This window comes from Schistocerca americana, chromosome 7 (genome assembly GCF_021461395.2).
Source record: "Schistocerca americana isolate TAMUIC-IGC-003095 chromosome 7, iqSchAmer2.1, whole genome shotgun sequence".
NCBI classification, from domain to species: Eukaryota; Metazoa; Arthropoda; class Insecta; order Orthoptera; family Acrididae; genus Schistocerca; species Schistocerca americana.
In genome coordinates this window covers 214,723,341-214,740,308 of record NC_060125.1, presented here as the reverse complement: position 1 = coordinate 214,740,308, position 16,968 = coordinate 214,723,341, and the positions used below count along the sequence as shown (strand labels likewise).

General features: G+C 40.6%; 1 protein-coding gene across 2 annotated transcripts in view; it reads right to left on the bottom strand.

Annotated features, from left to right (window-relative positions):
* LOC124621861 (exosome complex component RRP43-like) overlaps positions 1–16,968 on the bottom strand; it is a 143,743-nt gene that overhangs the window by 60,476 nt on the left and 66,299 nt on the right. For both annotated transcript variants that reach the window (XM_047147322.1, XM_047147323.1), the window contains exon 4: positions 537–831. In XM_047147322.1, coding sequence (XP_047003278.1) covers positions 537–831 — 295 coding nt within the window. The remainder of the gene's footprint in view (positions 1–536; positions 832–16,968) is intronic.

Sequence of the window (16,968 nt, the reverse complement as noted above, 5' to 3'; positions counted from 1 at the left end):
ATCTTAAAAAAGAGGGAAACAGTTTTCATCATGGATTATAAACATGGCTGCTGTGTGACAAAACTGTGGAGACATTACTGTACTGTACAGCACAGCACCTATACACAATTGCTACTGCAAATACAGACCATTCTTCTATAAACATATTAACTAAATATTACACCAGACTAATAGGGTGCATAAAATTAGACTTCAAACAATATTTTGTTGTAAACACATCCAAACTGATATTTTGCCTCAATGTATGTGTTCAGTCTGCCATTCTCCAAACCACCCAAAGCTTCTAATACAAGATTCATCATTAAATTGTTCTGGTAGTTGTGTGTCTCTGTTAGTGTTAGGTGTCATTTTTTTCAGTATCACATTTATATCGTCATTTGTGAAGCAGTAAGGTCAAGGAAACAAAAGACTATTATGTGAAGCATGCTTGAGTATATTTGAAGCAAACTGTGTGACCAACAAAGCTATCATTCATTGGCAACAAAACCAATTAAGTAAAATATCTATCTAACTACCCTAGTTACATGTGTACTCACTTGTTTTTAGGGCAGCAAGTAGTGCTGTAAGACAAGCGTCCAGTAACGCTCCATCATGATCAAGACATACCATATCACAATGTAATACCCAGACTAGATGTTCTGGAGCAATGCAGAGATCCTGTAGCTTGAGACACTGTGAGTTCATCACAATACTTGCAACAAGGTGTGTCAGAGTCTGTGCAAGTGCACTTGGTGGTCCTGGGCGAAATTTTGGGGAGCACAGAGGTGGGAGTGTTACATTTGGTACAATGAAACCGCTCTCAGGTTCTTCCGTCTTTGGTGCTACCAGTTCCTAGAAACATAAATAATTAAATAGTGTGTATTACTACTACTATTTTTCTCTCACTAATTATTAGAGTGATTTCACTTACAAAATCAGCTTAACTACTCATGGTAAACATATTTAAAGTCCTATACCTGAATATGCTAGTTACAGGGGGCTCAAGAAGTGATAAATGCACTACAATTTCAACATGAAACGTTATATTCTACATCTTTTCAAAATAACATAATTTGCTACTATTACAGTCTTCTATAAACAAATGATATCTATCCTAACCACACATTCAAAACAATAAGCACAGAGATTTATACAAAAATGTAAGACCAAAACTTACAGAATTAAAAAAGTCTTTTTAATTTAGAAAACATACATCGCATTGAACAAAGTCAAAAATTATAAATAATATAATGCTATAACTAACACGATTTGGAATTCTGAATTGTAACTTCTTTTTCCTCATAGTTGGGAAATGGAAAGACATATTGAGCTTCCACCATAGTCCAGTCAGCAGAGTCAATGACTCTGAGTGTCCTCTCTCAATGAGCAAAAGATAACCAAAAGTGAAGCCTTCACACTTATTAAACAAAAGATAACAAGTATTCTTCACAATCTGGCTAATGTAGCTGGTAGTACAAAAGTAACCACAGTAAATGTAATAGGGCATAGGCATGTGAAAATATCATGAGAAAGGAATGAATAAAATTAGGTTTGGGGTCACTGCCCCATTGGCATAATTAGAGATGGAGCCACTAACTAAATCAGGATGGCTGCATAGGGATATCAACTGCAATTTTCCTGAATATGAGTCCAGCATCTTGTCACTGCACATCCTGACTCAGTCAACAATAGGTAGGACATGAGTATTCAATTGCAATGAGGAGATCGAGAGAGAGAGAGAGGCGAAGTATGATTATGATGATAATAATAATAATGATTCAAGTTTCATAATCAATGATTTAAAATTAGAACTATTATTATGACAGAGATATTATGAATGGACTACGCACAATGTCAAATGTCAAAAGTAGAAAACAAGAAGACACTGATAGAACAGGAGACAGGAGGCCAGAGGAATGCTCTGGGAAGTCAACCACACACCCGTATTTGATTCACTGTAAATAAAAACACAGACCAGTGCAGAGGCTTTACTTGACTTTTGAGCTACCACTCCATTTCTAGTTTAAGCACACACAAACACTTAATACACACCTGTCTACAGTCTGAATGACACTCAGTTGCAATGATGCTTTGAGTGTCATTGTAGGCAGGGGGCAGTGTTTGTAAGTGTTTAAAACTAAAACACACAGTGGTAGCCCAAAAGTTAATAAAGTCTCTGGTCTGTTGTGTGTTTTGATGTACAGCACATAAACTTCAGGTGCAGGGTTGCCATTCTAGAATTATCATTATTGGAATGTTATGGTAAAAAAATAATTTGTTATTTTTAAGTTTAAAAAATAATTATATGCACAAAAAAATTGCTAAACAATGTTTAAAAAGCACACGGTGAATGTTTCTGAAATGAGCAGATGAAACTCAGGAAAGTATTTATTTGGATACTGAAAATGCTGTACAGCATATTTACCACTACTACACCAGCTCGATGAAAGTGTACCTATTTCCTTCTTTGGTGACATTCCTGCAAGCACCAAAAAAACTGCACTCCATTCCATTTGATTCAGCCATGACTTTCTTCACTTCTGTTTAATGAGCATCATCGAGAAACACCAAGTGCACAACTGTAATTTTGCCTACCATAACTGAACAGTTTACCCCATTGTCATATTGAAAGCTCCAGGTAGGAATATCAACAATGTAGGAAAAGACAGATTGCTACTTACTGTAAAGAAGACAGGTTAAGTTGCAGACATGCACAATTAAAGAGACACTTAGATAGATCTTTCGCCCACAGCCTTCATTAGTAAAGAGACACAAATGCCATTCACATACGCAGGAAAGCACAGCTCATGCACATGCAACTGCCAACTCCAGCATCTTGGGCCAGAATGCAACTATCATGTGGGATGCAAGCAGCACTCTGAAGATGGTGGGTAAGGGGAAGGGATAGTAGTGTATTGGTGGGGAGAGAGACAAATGCTCTCTGGTGGAGTGAATGGCAACATGCGCATTGTCAGGAGATTGTGGGACAGTAAGGTGGGGAAAAAGGAACAAAAACGGAGAGGAGCGGGGAAAAATGGGCTGATGTGTCGGCAGGGGGCTGCAAATAAATAGGGTGGGAGATGAGATTGAAGCCAGGGCAAAATACTGTCCCCACACCCTCTGCCCAACAGTCTCCACCCACCCTGTCCTATCATCTCCTCCCCATTCTTATCCCCCACCCTGTTTATCTGTACAGCCCTCTGCCAATCCATCTGCCCATCTTCCCTGCTCCTCTCGTGTTTTTGCTCCTTTTCCCCCCATCTCTCTGTCCCACAACCTCCTGACACTGCATCTGTTGGCATTCTAGTCCCTGTACACCCCATCAGACAGCATTCCTCTCTCTCCCCATCTGTATAAATGCTGTGACTTACCAAGTGAGAAAGTGATGGTAGATAGACACAATAAAAAACACACAAACACACACACAAATTTCAAGCTTTCACAACCCACGGTTACTTCAGCAGGAAAGAGGGAAGGAGAGGGATAGACGAAAGGATGTGGGTTTTAAGGGAGAGGGTAAGGAGTCATTCCAATCCCAGGAGCAGAAAGACGACTTACCTTAGGGGGAAAAAGGGACAGGTACACACACACACACACACACACACACACACACACACACACACACACACACACACACACTCACACACACACATCCATATGGACATACACAGACACAAGCAGACATATGTAAAGGCAAAGAGTTTGGGCAGAGATGTCAGTCGAGGCGGAAGTACAGAGGAAAAGATGTTGTTGAGTGACAAGTGATGTACGAGGGGCGGCAACTTGAAATTAGCGGAGGTTGAGGCCTGGTGGGTAACGGGAAGAGATGATATATTGAAGGGCAAGTTCCCATCTCCGGAGTTCTGATAGGTTGGTGTCAGTGGGAAGTATCCAGATAACCCGGACGGTGTAGCACTGTGCCAAGATGTGCTGGCCGTGCACCAAGGCACGTTTAGCCACAGGATGATCCTCATTACCAACAAACACTGTCTGCCTGTGTCCGTTCATGCGAATGGACAGTTTGTTGCTGGTCATTCCCACATAGAAGGCTTCACAGTGTAGGCAGGTCAGTTGGTAAATCACGTGGGTGCTTTCACACGTGGCTCTGCCTTTGATCGTGTACACCTTCCGGGTTACAGGACTGGAGTAGGTGGTGGTGGGAGGGTGCATGGGACAGGTTTTAAACCGGGGGCGGTTACAAGGGTAGGAGCCACAGAGCAGGGAAGGTGGTTTGGGGATTTCATAGGGATGAACTAAGAGGTTACGAAGGTTAGGTGGACGGCGGAAAGACACTCTTGGTGGAGTGGGGAGGATTTCATGAAGGATGGATCTCATTTCAGGGCAGGATTTGAGGAAGTCATATCCCTGCTGGAGAGCCACATTCAGAGTCTGATCCAGTCTCGGAAAGAATCCTGTCACAAGTGGGGCACTTTTGGGGTTCTTCTGTAGGAGGTTCTGGGTTTGAGGGGATGAGGAAGTGGCTCTGGTTATTTGCTTCTGTACCAGGTCGGGAGGGTAGTTGCGGGATGCGAAAGCTCTTTTCAAGTTGTAGGTGTAATGGTTCAGGGATTCTGGACTGGAGCAGATTTGTTTTCCACGAAGACCTAGGCTGTAGGGAAGGGACCGTTTGACATGGAATGGGTGGCAGCTGTCATAATGGAGGTACTGTTGCTTGTTGGTGAGTCTGATGTGTACGGATGTGTGAAGCTGGCCATTGGACAGATGGAGGTCAATGTCGAGGAAAGTGGCATGGGAATTGGAGTAGGACCAGGTGAATCTGATGGAACCAAAGGAGTTGAGGTTGGAGAGGAAATTCTGGAGTTCTTCTTCACTGTGAGTCCAGATCATGAAGATGCAATCAATAAATCTGTACCAAACTTTGGGTTGGCAGGCCTGGGTAACCAAGAAGGCTTCCTCTAAGCGACCCATGAATAGATTGGCGTACGAGGGGGCCATCTTGGTACCCATGGCTGTTCCCTTTAATTGTTCGTATGTCTGGCCTTCAAAAGTGAAGAAGTTGTGGGTCAGCATGAAGCTGGCTAAGGTAATGAGGAAAGAGGTTTTAGGTAGGGTGGCAGGTGATCGGCGTGAAAGGAAGTGCTCCATCGCAACGAGGCCCTGGACGTGCGGGATATTTGTGTACACAGAAGTGGCATCAATGGTTTACAAGGATGGTTTCTGGGGGTAACAGATTGGGTAAGGATTCCAGGTGTTCGAGAAAGTGGTTGGTGTCTTTGATGAAGGATGGGAGACTGCATGTAATGGGTTGAAGGTGTTGATCTACGTAGGCAGAGATATATGTGTATATATACTGATGTTGATGAAGGCTGTGGCCGAAAGCTTTATGTAAGTGTCTTAAGTGCAGCTGTCTGCAACTTAATGTGTCCTCTTTACAGTATAGCAATCTGTCTTTTCCTACATTGTCCATAATCATATTGTATATCAATACTGGCTGGAATTAAATATATCGAACATCTGCTGGTTGAAACACTAAGCCCTCTGTTCCTGGCTTTGACTTTCTGATATGACGGTCCTCTTGTGAGGTCAAAGAGCAAATTGATGATGCAACATTTAGAGTCCACTTAATTTGTTGAATGGTGCACCAGTTATCCTCTTCAATCATCTTCTGAATAAGAAAGTTTTTTTCCTTCTGTACTGGATATTGCTAGGTATTTGGGAAAACTTCCGTCTTCAAGATAATTCTTTCCAAGTTTGAAATCAGTCTGAGCAATGGACAAGTAGTGTACCAAAATACCATTCTTTTATTCAAGTCATCAGTCTTCTGACTGACTTGCTGCAACCTACCACGAATTCCTCTCCTGTGCCAACCTCTTCATCTCATAGTAGTTCTTCTACAACCTCAATTATTTGTTGGCTGTATTCCAATCTGTCTTCCTCTCAGTTCTAATAGTATACAGCTGCCTCTAGTACCATGGAAGTTATTCCCAGATGTTTTAACATATGTTTTATCATTCTGTACCTTCTTCTTGTCACTGTTTTTCATATGTTCCTTTCTTCACAGATTCTGCAGAGAACCTCCTCATTCCTTACCTCATCAATGCATCTAATTTTCAGCATTCTTCAGTAGCACCATATTTCAAACACTTTGATTCTCTTCTTTTCTGGATTTTTGCAGTCCATGATTCACTACCATAAAATGCTGTGCTCCAAATGTACATTCTTAGAAATGTTTTCCTCCAACTCAGGCCTATGTACCAAGTCTACTGAATAAAAAATCCTATTTATGTTCAAAATGGCAAAAAAAGACATATTGAAAGAACTCCACAAATCAGCACATTAAAATTGTGATAAATATCATCAAAATTTTATCTTGGAGTGCTACAAATTTTTGTGCTTGGAGGTCAAATGTCACAAGTCAGCAAGGTGGATATGGTAAGCGTTCCAGTTTCAGTTTCTTATTTGAGGGACACTTCTACAACCTCAATTATTTGTTGGGTGTATTCCAATCTCTGTCTTCCTCTACAATTATAATAGTATACAACTCCCTCTAGTACCATGGAAGTTGCACCAACCATGTTGGAAGAGTATCTGTGGACAGGCTACACCAACATATGTTTTCTTGAAGTTAGGCAGCAGCCTTTTCAGTAGTTTCAGGAGAAATAATCTGAACTTGCATCTCCAATAAACATGGCATTCCTATACCAATACTGTGGTATGGCTGACAGAAAGGTGAAACTATAGCCACTATAATTTCTGTGGACATGCAACTCTACTGCATCATTCAATTATGATGACATCCTCCAGAGTAAAATATTACAGAGGTAAAATTATCCCTCAGTTGGATCTACAAGTGGGACTGCTCAGGGGACACTGGAGGGGGAGAAAAAAAAAGAAGAAGAAGAAGCCACCATTTGGTCAGAGAATGGAGAGAGTGGAATATTAGATCCCTTAATGGTGTAGATGGGTTAGAGAACTTTATAACAGAAGTGTATAGGTTGAAGTTAGACATAGTGGGAATCAGTGAAGTGTTGTGGCAGGTGGCAGGAAGGAGGAGGATCTCTGGTCAGGCATGTACAGGATTAACAACACAAAATCGAAAAGAGTAATGCGGAAGTTCAATAGTGGGGAAAGAAAGAGAAGGAAAAATTGTAGAACATGGGTTGGGGAAAGGAATTAAAAAGGAAGCTATCTTATATAATTTTGCACACAGTATCTATCAATTGCAAACACTTGGTTTAAGATTCACAAAATAAGGCTGTATACATGTACGAGACCTGGAGATACTAGAACATTACAGATGTATTACACACTGGTAAGATAGAGGTGTATAAACTGTGTTTTTTACTGCAAAAGATTTCCAGCAGCAGATGTGAATTAGTTCCAGAAATTACAAACATACAGTAGATCCAATAATTGGACTTTGATAAGTTGCAAAAAAAAGAAGTGGTTTTTGTAGAGAGTTTCGAAGAGGGCATTACGGACTGACAAACTGAAATGGGAAAGGATACAGTAAAAGATGAATTGGAAGCTTTGAGAGTTACAGTGAAGACAGCAGAGAAAAAAACTAAGCAAAACGAAAATGCCTAGCAAGAAACAAAAGAGAGTTTAAATTTGATTGATGAACAGAGGAAATGTATGTAACACCAAACGGAACATTTACCGGTATAGCTAAAAATCAGATTGCAGGAAGTGTGAAGTTGAAAATCAGGAACAGTAGATACTACTTACAGGCAATTTACAAAAACTTTCAGAGAAAAGAAAATTAGCTTTATGGACATGAAGAGGAAAAAGTGGGAAGCACTAAACAAAGAAGAGAAATCTAAAAAGTTGAAGGAATATACAGAAGTGCTTTACAAAAGAAACAAACTCGATGACAATATTAACGGAAAGAGAAGAAAAGTTGATGGGGATGAGATGGGTAATCTGATACAGAGAGAAGAATCTGTAAAATCACTGAAAGGCTCAAGTCTAACAAGACATCTGTAAGAATTATTAAGACAAACCAATTAAAAACTCTTCCACTTGGCTTCTAGGACATATGAGGCAGGTGAAATATCCTCACACTTTAGGAAGAATGCAGTTGTCCCAATATCAAAGAAGGCAGGCAATTACAAAAGTATTACCGAATCATAAATTTAGTTATGGTTGTAAAATACTAATACCAGTTGACTATAGAAGGATTGCATAACTGGAAAATAATCCTAGGGGAAGGTTTGCCCAGATTCTGGAGAATGTAGGAACAACTGTAGCAATATTGACCCTGCAACTTATCGCAGAAGATAGGCTGAAGCGTTGACTACATGGAATTCTTAAGTTATCAAGGATAAAACACATAGACCAAAAGATTATCTACAAATTGTGGAGAAATCAGTCTGAATTTTAAGAAGTGAAGGACATGAAAGGCAGGCATCAACTGAGAAACAACTATGGTCCCGCAGCCATATGTCCAAGGTCCATCACCCAGGGCAACACCATCATCTCCTGCTAGTCTTGCAATCGCACTGCCTCACTGTGTCCACTTCACACGGGAAACTGTCACACGCTGACATGTGTGATCCACAGTTTAACATCCGTTGCCTGCATACTACAAACATGCTGCATTATGTTTGTTTATAGTTAACAATCAAAAAAACTTTGACAGCATTTGGCTCCATTCATCATCTGTGCCTCCATCCAACTTCTGCAGAAAACCCATAATCCACTCCAGCCATCACACTTTTTATGTTAGGTGGGACCTATTGGAGATTGAATTGTTTGACCAATGGTAGGTAGCAATGGAACTGACACCAACAACAGTGGAGTGGTGCAAATGGAAACAGAGTACTGCTGGAAACTGCAGAGGAGATTACAATGTCTTAATCTTTACGAAGAAGAACCTACAAGATGTGACACATATGGAAAATGTACATTGTTACAACACAAGAAGCATCAAATACATATACATGCCTTACCACAGATTATCAAAATCAATAAATAGCTATGAAGTCACAGGACACAAACTATTTAATGAGCTGCCACATGATATACAGGATCTTCCTGAATATACATTCAAAGAAAGACAGCATGAATGGTTTATTGCCCACCCGTTCTATGATATCAATGAATTCTTCAACTGTAAAATGCAGTAATCCAGCAGATGACCCACTGTACATTTATTGTAATGTAAGCTAAAATATTTCAGTAGTCAATACCTTATCACACTGTATTATAAATTGTATCTTCATTTGACGTTGTCAATTGCTGTAATGGCCTAAAGACAATAAAATCATTATTATTATTATTATTATTATTGTGTGTGTAACAGCAGCAAATGTAACAAAAAGTGCTGGTCTTACAGCATTTGTGGGATCCTTGTGGCCTTGGGTTTGTCCTCTTCCTGCTGTCTTGCTTCCACTATGTCAGGGACAGACACAGTTACAGTACCCCGAAAGGATGGACCAATGATATCTATTGTGTGCGGCCAATGTATTTTACCTGGGCATGCAGCCTTGTGCACCAAATCACGATAGTGTTTGCTCAGTATGCTGATAGAAGGGGCATTACACCAGACACTGTACAAAAAATGTGTGGCCAACAAAAGGAAGGCCGCGGGCACCAAGAAGATTTAGGTAATTGTAAATAATAGACAAACGCAAACATGGGTTGATGCTCTTCACAGATATGAAGCCGGATTTCGTCATCCTGATGATGATTAAGGGTTCTATCTTTGCATCATGTGACACTGACTCTAAACAGCAAGGTGCTGAGATACCACATGGATGCGAGATCATTGTTGGGTGTGAAATGATTAAATGATTACAGATCCCTCAAGATAAAGTGAGCACGATTACAGAAAATCTACCGAAGGTATCTGTCCAAGTTTAACATTTTACATTACTGGAGAATATATTGGGTATAAGGAAAATATTATGACATATACCACTACTATACTGATGGAGCAAGATAGTAGCTGAAAAATGATTGTGACCCAGGAAGGACATCAGTGATATCAAGAAGTTCAAGCAGCTTGATACGCTGGACAAGAAAATGCATGTAAAGTATTGGGATTTACTATGAACTATTTAGATTTAATTATAAAAGGAAAATCTCCCTCTCCACACACACCTATGGCCCTATATGGTGCCAGCTGGGCACACAATTCCAGGACTGCAGTTTGACAGATGGACTGGTAGAGGTTCTGTGGGGTGGGGTGAGTAGAGGGAGAGAAAGGCAGGAAGAGGGGTTAGAGGTGGGAAGATAGCAGCTGCAAGGGAGGCAGCAGCTTTGCTGGCTACAAATGCATGAGGGACCAGTGGCAGGTGCATGGGCTAGACACGTAATGCATGGGCCATCAGAGCTGGTGAGTAAGCGGCCTGCAATAAAGGTGACACAGAGACATGAAATGCGTTATCAGACAGAGGAAGCGATAACTGTTGGGTTGGGTGGGGTGGGGGGTGGGGGGGGGGGTGCAGGAAGAGTTGGTTAACATAGACTGAGACCAAGAGGGTTGTGCAAGTGAAGGTCATGTTGCAAGGATAGTGCCCACCTTTGTCATTCACAGATGCTGGTGGTGCATGGAAACATCCAGATGGCCTGGAATATGAAGCAGCCATCAGAATCACGCCTTCTGCACCACTGGGTGGTCAATTTCATATTCGGACACAGTTTGCCAGAAGCTGTTCATTCTGATGGACAGCTGGTTGGTATGGATACCGACATAAAAGGCCATGCAGTGGTAGCAGCAGGGTTGGTGTATGATATGCCTGCTTTCACAGGTGGCCCTGCCTCTAATGGGGTAGGTAAGCCTTTAAAAGGACTGGTGTAGGAAGTGCTGGGTGCATGGAAGGGGTAGGTCTTTGATGTGAGTCTTCCTCAGGTATATAACTCCTCTGGCAACAGGTTGGGAATTGGAATGGCATAGGGATGGTCTACGATGATGTGTAGTTTGGGTGGCCATTGGAATGCCACTTTAGGAGGGTTGGGAAGGATCTTGGGTAGGAAGTACCTCACAATGAAAGAGAGAAAAGGGGGGGGGGGGAGTGAGAGAGAAAGAGAAAGAGAGAGTGAGAGTGAGAGAGAGAAAGAGAAAGAGAGAGTGAGAGTGAGAGAGAGAAAGAGAAAGAGAGAGTGAGAGTGAGAGAAAGAAAGAGAGAGAGAGAGAGAGATTAATGGTTCGATCTCTTCTGCTGTTCCACATACATATCATATGGAGCAGTGGGAGAACAAAAATATGCAACCACCACAGAAATTTGCTCGGAATTATCAGTTGTTCATGAAACTGTGCAGTTCACCAAAAATAAATCACAGCAGTTTGAAGTTTAATTACAGTGTTCAAACAGTGTGGTGGTATGCATTACAGAGCACTGGTGTAGAGATAATGAATTGCAACATATAGCATTATCGTTACACAAATGTGCTGCGTTTCAGGCATATTCTTAGACTTGTCCAATACCTTTAACACTGTTGGCCATAAAATGCTGCGCAACAAGCTAGATGCATTAGGTATAAGGGGAATGACAAATAAATGGTTCCAGCCCCACCTGTAAAACATGATGAAAAAAAACCGTGATTGTCCACACATCTACTGGCGATACATTTTTAGTAAAGCAATTGTCAGGCAAGAAACAAACAAACATACCTGTTCCTCAGTGTAGTGTATTGGGTCCAGTTATGTTTATTAAAAGGTGTCAATGACTTTCCAGATAGTATAATAATATAAGACATGGAGAAAAAGTTCTCTGCACTGATGACAACAACATCATACAAGGTGTGTTAGAAAAGTAATGAGGTTGATGACACACTGTGTTGTTCTAATTGTGTAGGCCTGTGTGTCCATCCCTTCGAGATGCCCAGTCCAAGTTTCGGACCTGTATAGCCATCATGTGATGTTTGAGAGCACCATCAGTGAAGATGTGTTTTTGTCATGTGTTACAAAAATGGAACAGTGGAATTTAAAACAACATTATGCCATCAAGTACTTGGGGAACATTCCTTGTCAAGAGCACACTTTGTTCAATCACATAAATAATTTTTGGAAGGCGGAGAACACGTTGGAGATAAACCTTGCTCAGGGACCCTCAATTAAAAAAACCAACAAAAATTTAGAAAGTATAAAATACGTGTTTGACCATCAGCAGCTTGTTTATTTAAAACCCAAATATTGACTGGTTTCAGTCATAGACCATCTTCATGGATTACGGTTAAAACAGTTTAGGCCACATCACATCTGTCATTACATAAATTATGGCCATGTCACAGCCAGAACTCTGTTTACGCATGTCATTAGTACAGTTGCCTACCAAAGTCCTGTGCGTTATACCGGAATTCACGGCATGCTCTACATATGAGATTTGGCCAATATTTATGTAGTGACAAATGTGATGATGTGGCTTAAACTGTTTTAACCCTAATACATGAAGATGGTCTATGACTGAAACCAGTCAATATTTGGGTTTTAAATAAAAAGCATTTTATACGCTACTTGACGGCTGTTAATAATCACCTTCCAAAATTGTTGAACATGTGCGTGCTCTTGTGAGATCAGACAGACGTTGAACAATAAGGATGATTGGTGATAAACACTTTCATTGTACACTAAATTTTGACCAAAGTTTTGCATATGCAAAAGGTTTGTGCTGAATTGGTACCGAAAAACGTCACAATTGAACAGGACAATCAAAGAAATGTGTGTGTTGATTTTCTTGAGATGACTGCCCATGACAACGAATGGTTCAGTCAAGTGATCACAGGTGATGAATTCTGGATTTTTTAGTACGATCCTAAGGCAAAGCAGCTAAGTGGCTACTTTGACTGAAAAAAGCTGAAATGAGCAAACCAAAGATCAAAACAGTAAAAACTGTCAACCAAGTGGTTTACAATGATGTTCTTGAAAGGCTCAGGAAATTGATGAATTGAGTGAGACCGGACATTGTGGATAAGTGGATGCTGCATCATGGCACTGCCCCACGTCACACAGTCACTTCCATCACAAAATTCTTGACCTCGAAAGGCATTCCTGTTCTTCTGCAGCCCCTCTATTTACCTGATCTGAATCCTTGTACGTTTTTCTATTCCCAAAACTGAGAAATGTCTTAAAAGGATACCATTTTGGGACTCTGGAGAACATTCAAATGAAAGTGATAGATATGTTAAAGGCACTACTAGTTGAAGCCTTTCAATGTTGCAACCAAGACTGGGAATGACGTTTCTGCCAGTGTATAGCTAATGAAGGGAACTACTTCAAAGGGGACAATATTGTTCTTTGGAGGGGGGGGGGGGGAAGGGGGGGAGGGGGGGGGGAGAACAGCTTCGTTAGATACAAAAAATCAGTCTCATTACTTTTCTCACACATCTCAGTGTCACTGAAAAACCACCAGAGTTCCTATTAGAAAAAGCAAATGAAGCCCTCAAGAACATTTACAGCTGGGCAGTACATACTAAACTGACACTGAATATAAAGAAAGCAAACGGTACGTACTTCAGCATAAAGAGGGAAAACAACTCTATCACATTAGACGTAGATAATAAATCTATAGATTGTTTAGCAAGCGCAACGTTTTTAGGGATGAATATTGATCAGCACTTAACATGGAATGAGCACACAAGGATACTGACAAAAAGAATGTCATCAACATTTTATGCTTTGGGGTTCTATCATCAATCTGTAACAGCCAATCTCTTGTTGTACCATACTATTCCTACATGCACTCACTTCTTTGCTATGAGATTCTTTTCTGGGGATCGAAGGCACAAAAGATGAACACAGTTTTTAAACTTCAGGAAAGGGCCACAAGAATAATAACTACACATAGTAACTGGTCTCACTGTAAAGAGCTATTTAGAAAACATGGGCATCCTTACTGCCCAAAGTGAGTACATCTACCAATCTATGGTGCATATTAATGCTAATATTGCCATGTATTTTACTAATAGTTCTTTAAGTATGAGTAATCACGTAATGAGAGCCAGTATAGACTTACATTCACGAAGGAAAAACAAACAAAAACCTCAAAGCAATGTTTTCTATCAGGAAATAAAATTGTATAATAAATTGCCCGTGGAAATGAAAGACATTACTAAAATACATCTGTTTCAAAAGTCAGCTAAAATATTTTTCATTATTAATGCATCCTACACAACTTAAGATTACTTGAACAACTCAAAGAGTAGTGGTCGTAATGAAAGGGGTTAACTGAAACACCCTGTCACATTTCAATACATGATCACAGTTTATTGCTTTTCCATTTACGTCCTACAGTACATGTCTTTTTTTCCACCACATGGACAGAGGGGAGGACAGAACTGAAAATGGAGCATACCTGAATGTTGGTGGCCCATCAATTGGCGGCCCAAACAGGCTGAAGTTATCACAAGGGGCATAGCAGCATCTTTGTGGCCCAGAAGTCATCAGGGGTGTTTTTCGCGTGTGCAGTGAAGAAGAGCAAAACTATGTTTTTGTATTATTAGCTGTCAGGAAATATCTGTGTATAAATCAAAAAACACTTTTGTAGCAGGGACCAACCGAATGAGATGGTGCTGCTGTTAAGACTCTGACCTCATATTCAGGAGGATGAGGTTCACTTTGTCCAGCCAGCCTGGTTTGATTTTCCTATATCACTTCAGGCAAATGCCAGGTTGGTTTCTTCACCAAGAATACAGCTGACCACCTGTTCTGTCCTTATGGAGCAGGCTTCAGTATTCTTTAGATATCTATATTTTAAGCTATTATTTTTTATTTTATGACCATGCCAACTCCTATATCATTATGGGGCGATCTTTGGGTGAAATAAATAAATAATGAATGATTTGTTAGAGTTATGATTATGTTGGGCTATGGAAGATTATGAGGTATTGAGCATACATAATGAACTATTGTGAGGGATATAATTATGAAGTGTTAGGGGTTAACTATCATAAAAATGTAGTAGATTCTGTTCATCAAGCTATAGAACAATGAAGTTCTGATATTTCCTCTGCCATTAAGTCCAAGCATGCGATCATAGCAGTGCTACCACTGACTCTTTCCTTTTTTTAATTATTATCTTTGTTTGTTATGACGTAGTAATAAGACAATAAAATAATGCACATATTGGTAAGCAGCTCAAGAAGTTCCTGGTTTGGTCTTGAGCACTGGAAGAGCACATAGAATTGTTCACCTAGGATAGATTTGGGGATGGCCCTACAAGCTGTACATGTTACTTCTGTCTTCTAACTAGTTACTCGGATTGCATGATGTCGATGCAGTTACTGAAAAAGTAGGTAAGGTTAGTAAGGTTACAGTGATAGGATGCCTCCCTGATCCCCACATCACATTCCACAAGGTGGAACGACACACATGCTTCCCAAATTGAAAAGAAAGAGTTGAAGTAAGGTAGTGCAAAACAGGACATAAAGATGCTGTCACTGTGAGCCAGTGAATAAAGTGTAAATATTGAGAAAGGGTATCAAAAGTGAAGGTTATTCAATAGTGTTAACTCCGACTCAAAAACAAGAATGCAATGTCTACAAAATTGTAAATATATCAGTGCTTCTGTTAAAGTCAGTTTCTCAAACTGGAATCCAGTGGGCCAGAATTCTCCTATGGGAGAGGAAATTTAACAGCACATTACAGGAGCCCAGTGCCATACTCAGGTTGTGAGTCACAGACAGCCAACATAGCATTTTGCCATCCATGCAGCATCCCCAATAGCAACTCAGTTCTCTGAGACAGTTGCCGCCAGTCATCAGGAAGTTTCAATGGCACTGGAGCACGTGGCGGTGCTTGTCTTCTGCATTAGGAAGCCCACTTGAGCAGTACACATATCCCGGGCTAACAAAACAGGTCACCTGCATGACTGAGCTATGCTTTAACATTCGCTGTGTGTGAATCTCTACCGTAGGGTCATCAATGCTCTTCTGCCACAGCTACCACATTGCATCTGGTCTGCAAACCAGTAACTGTTGTATGGCAGCCCAGCTATCAAATAATCATTATTTTGTTGCCATCTCCTCAATACCGCCTGCCAAGGATCCTGCCACTGACTCATGGTCTCAGATACGAACTCAGGTCTTCACTGATCCTTGATACTGGTGTCCAACACTGCTCAATTTAGCACCATAGTGATCAGTCCAGGGTTCGTCAACCTGGGCAACACTGACATCTCCCACTAGGCTGGACACCAGCCAGCCTTGTTCTGGCCACCCAAAGCCAGGACACTGTCATGCCATTCTCACACAGCAACAGCCAGATGCAGGAATGCGCTGATGACAAGGCCTCTTGCCACTTCTCCGAAAAATGCTCAAAGTGATGTGACCACCCTGGTACGTCTGGGTCCCATCACCTGCTTGCTGCACTATGTCTGTTAATGGTTAACAATAAAGAACTTTTAAGACATCTGGCTACCTTCATCATCTATATCTCAGCTCACCTCCAACAGAGAACTACTTGCCCACTTCATCCACTGCGACACCTTTTACATGAACATAAATGAAAGTAAAACATGGGAAATGAAAAGTACCTGAATTAAGTTTGGTGATGCTGAGAAAGTTGGGTTAACAAAATAAGTGACAGTAGCATCAGTAAATATATTCTAAATTGTGGACTCACAATACCAAGAAAAACTTTTCTGAGAAAGTGAAATATGTTACGATAAAATAAAAATTTAAATGCGTTCATACTCTTTTGTAGCTGAAGTCAGTTTCTATAAAGTTCTTCCAGATTGTAGTTCACGTTATATAAGTCTGCAGGCTTTCATGGTCGTTGTCACTAGAGTTAAAATCTTCTGTTTTTAGGCAGCATCATAATTCCTTTAGAAGGAAATATGACATGGCCTAACAATCCAGAAGATTTTAACTATAGTTCACATTTTTTCTTTCTTTTTTTGTTTATTTTTTTTTTTGCAACATGCTCGATTACATTATTTGTAATACTACATGTATTGTGTGTGTGTGTGTGTGTGTGTGTGTGTGTGTGTGTGTGTGTGGCGATAGAAGAGAGGGGGTGAAACCTGTTGTTGGCACATAGCCTACTCCTCGTAAATAGCACCAAGGCTGTCGCCGAGCTCAACATCC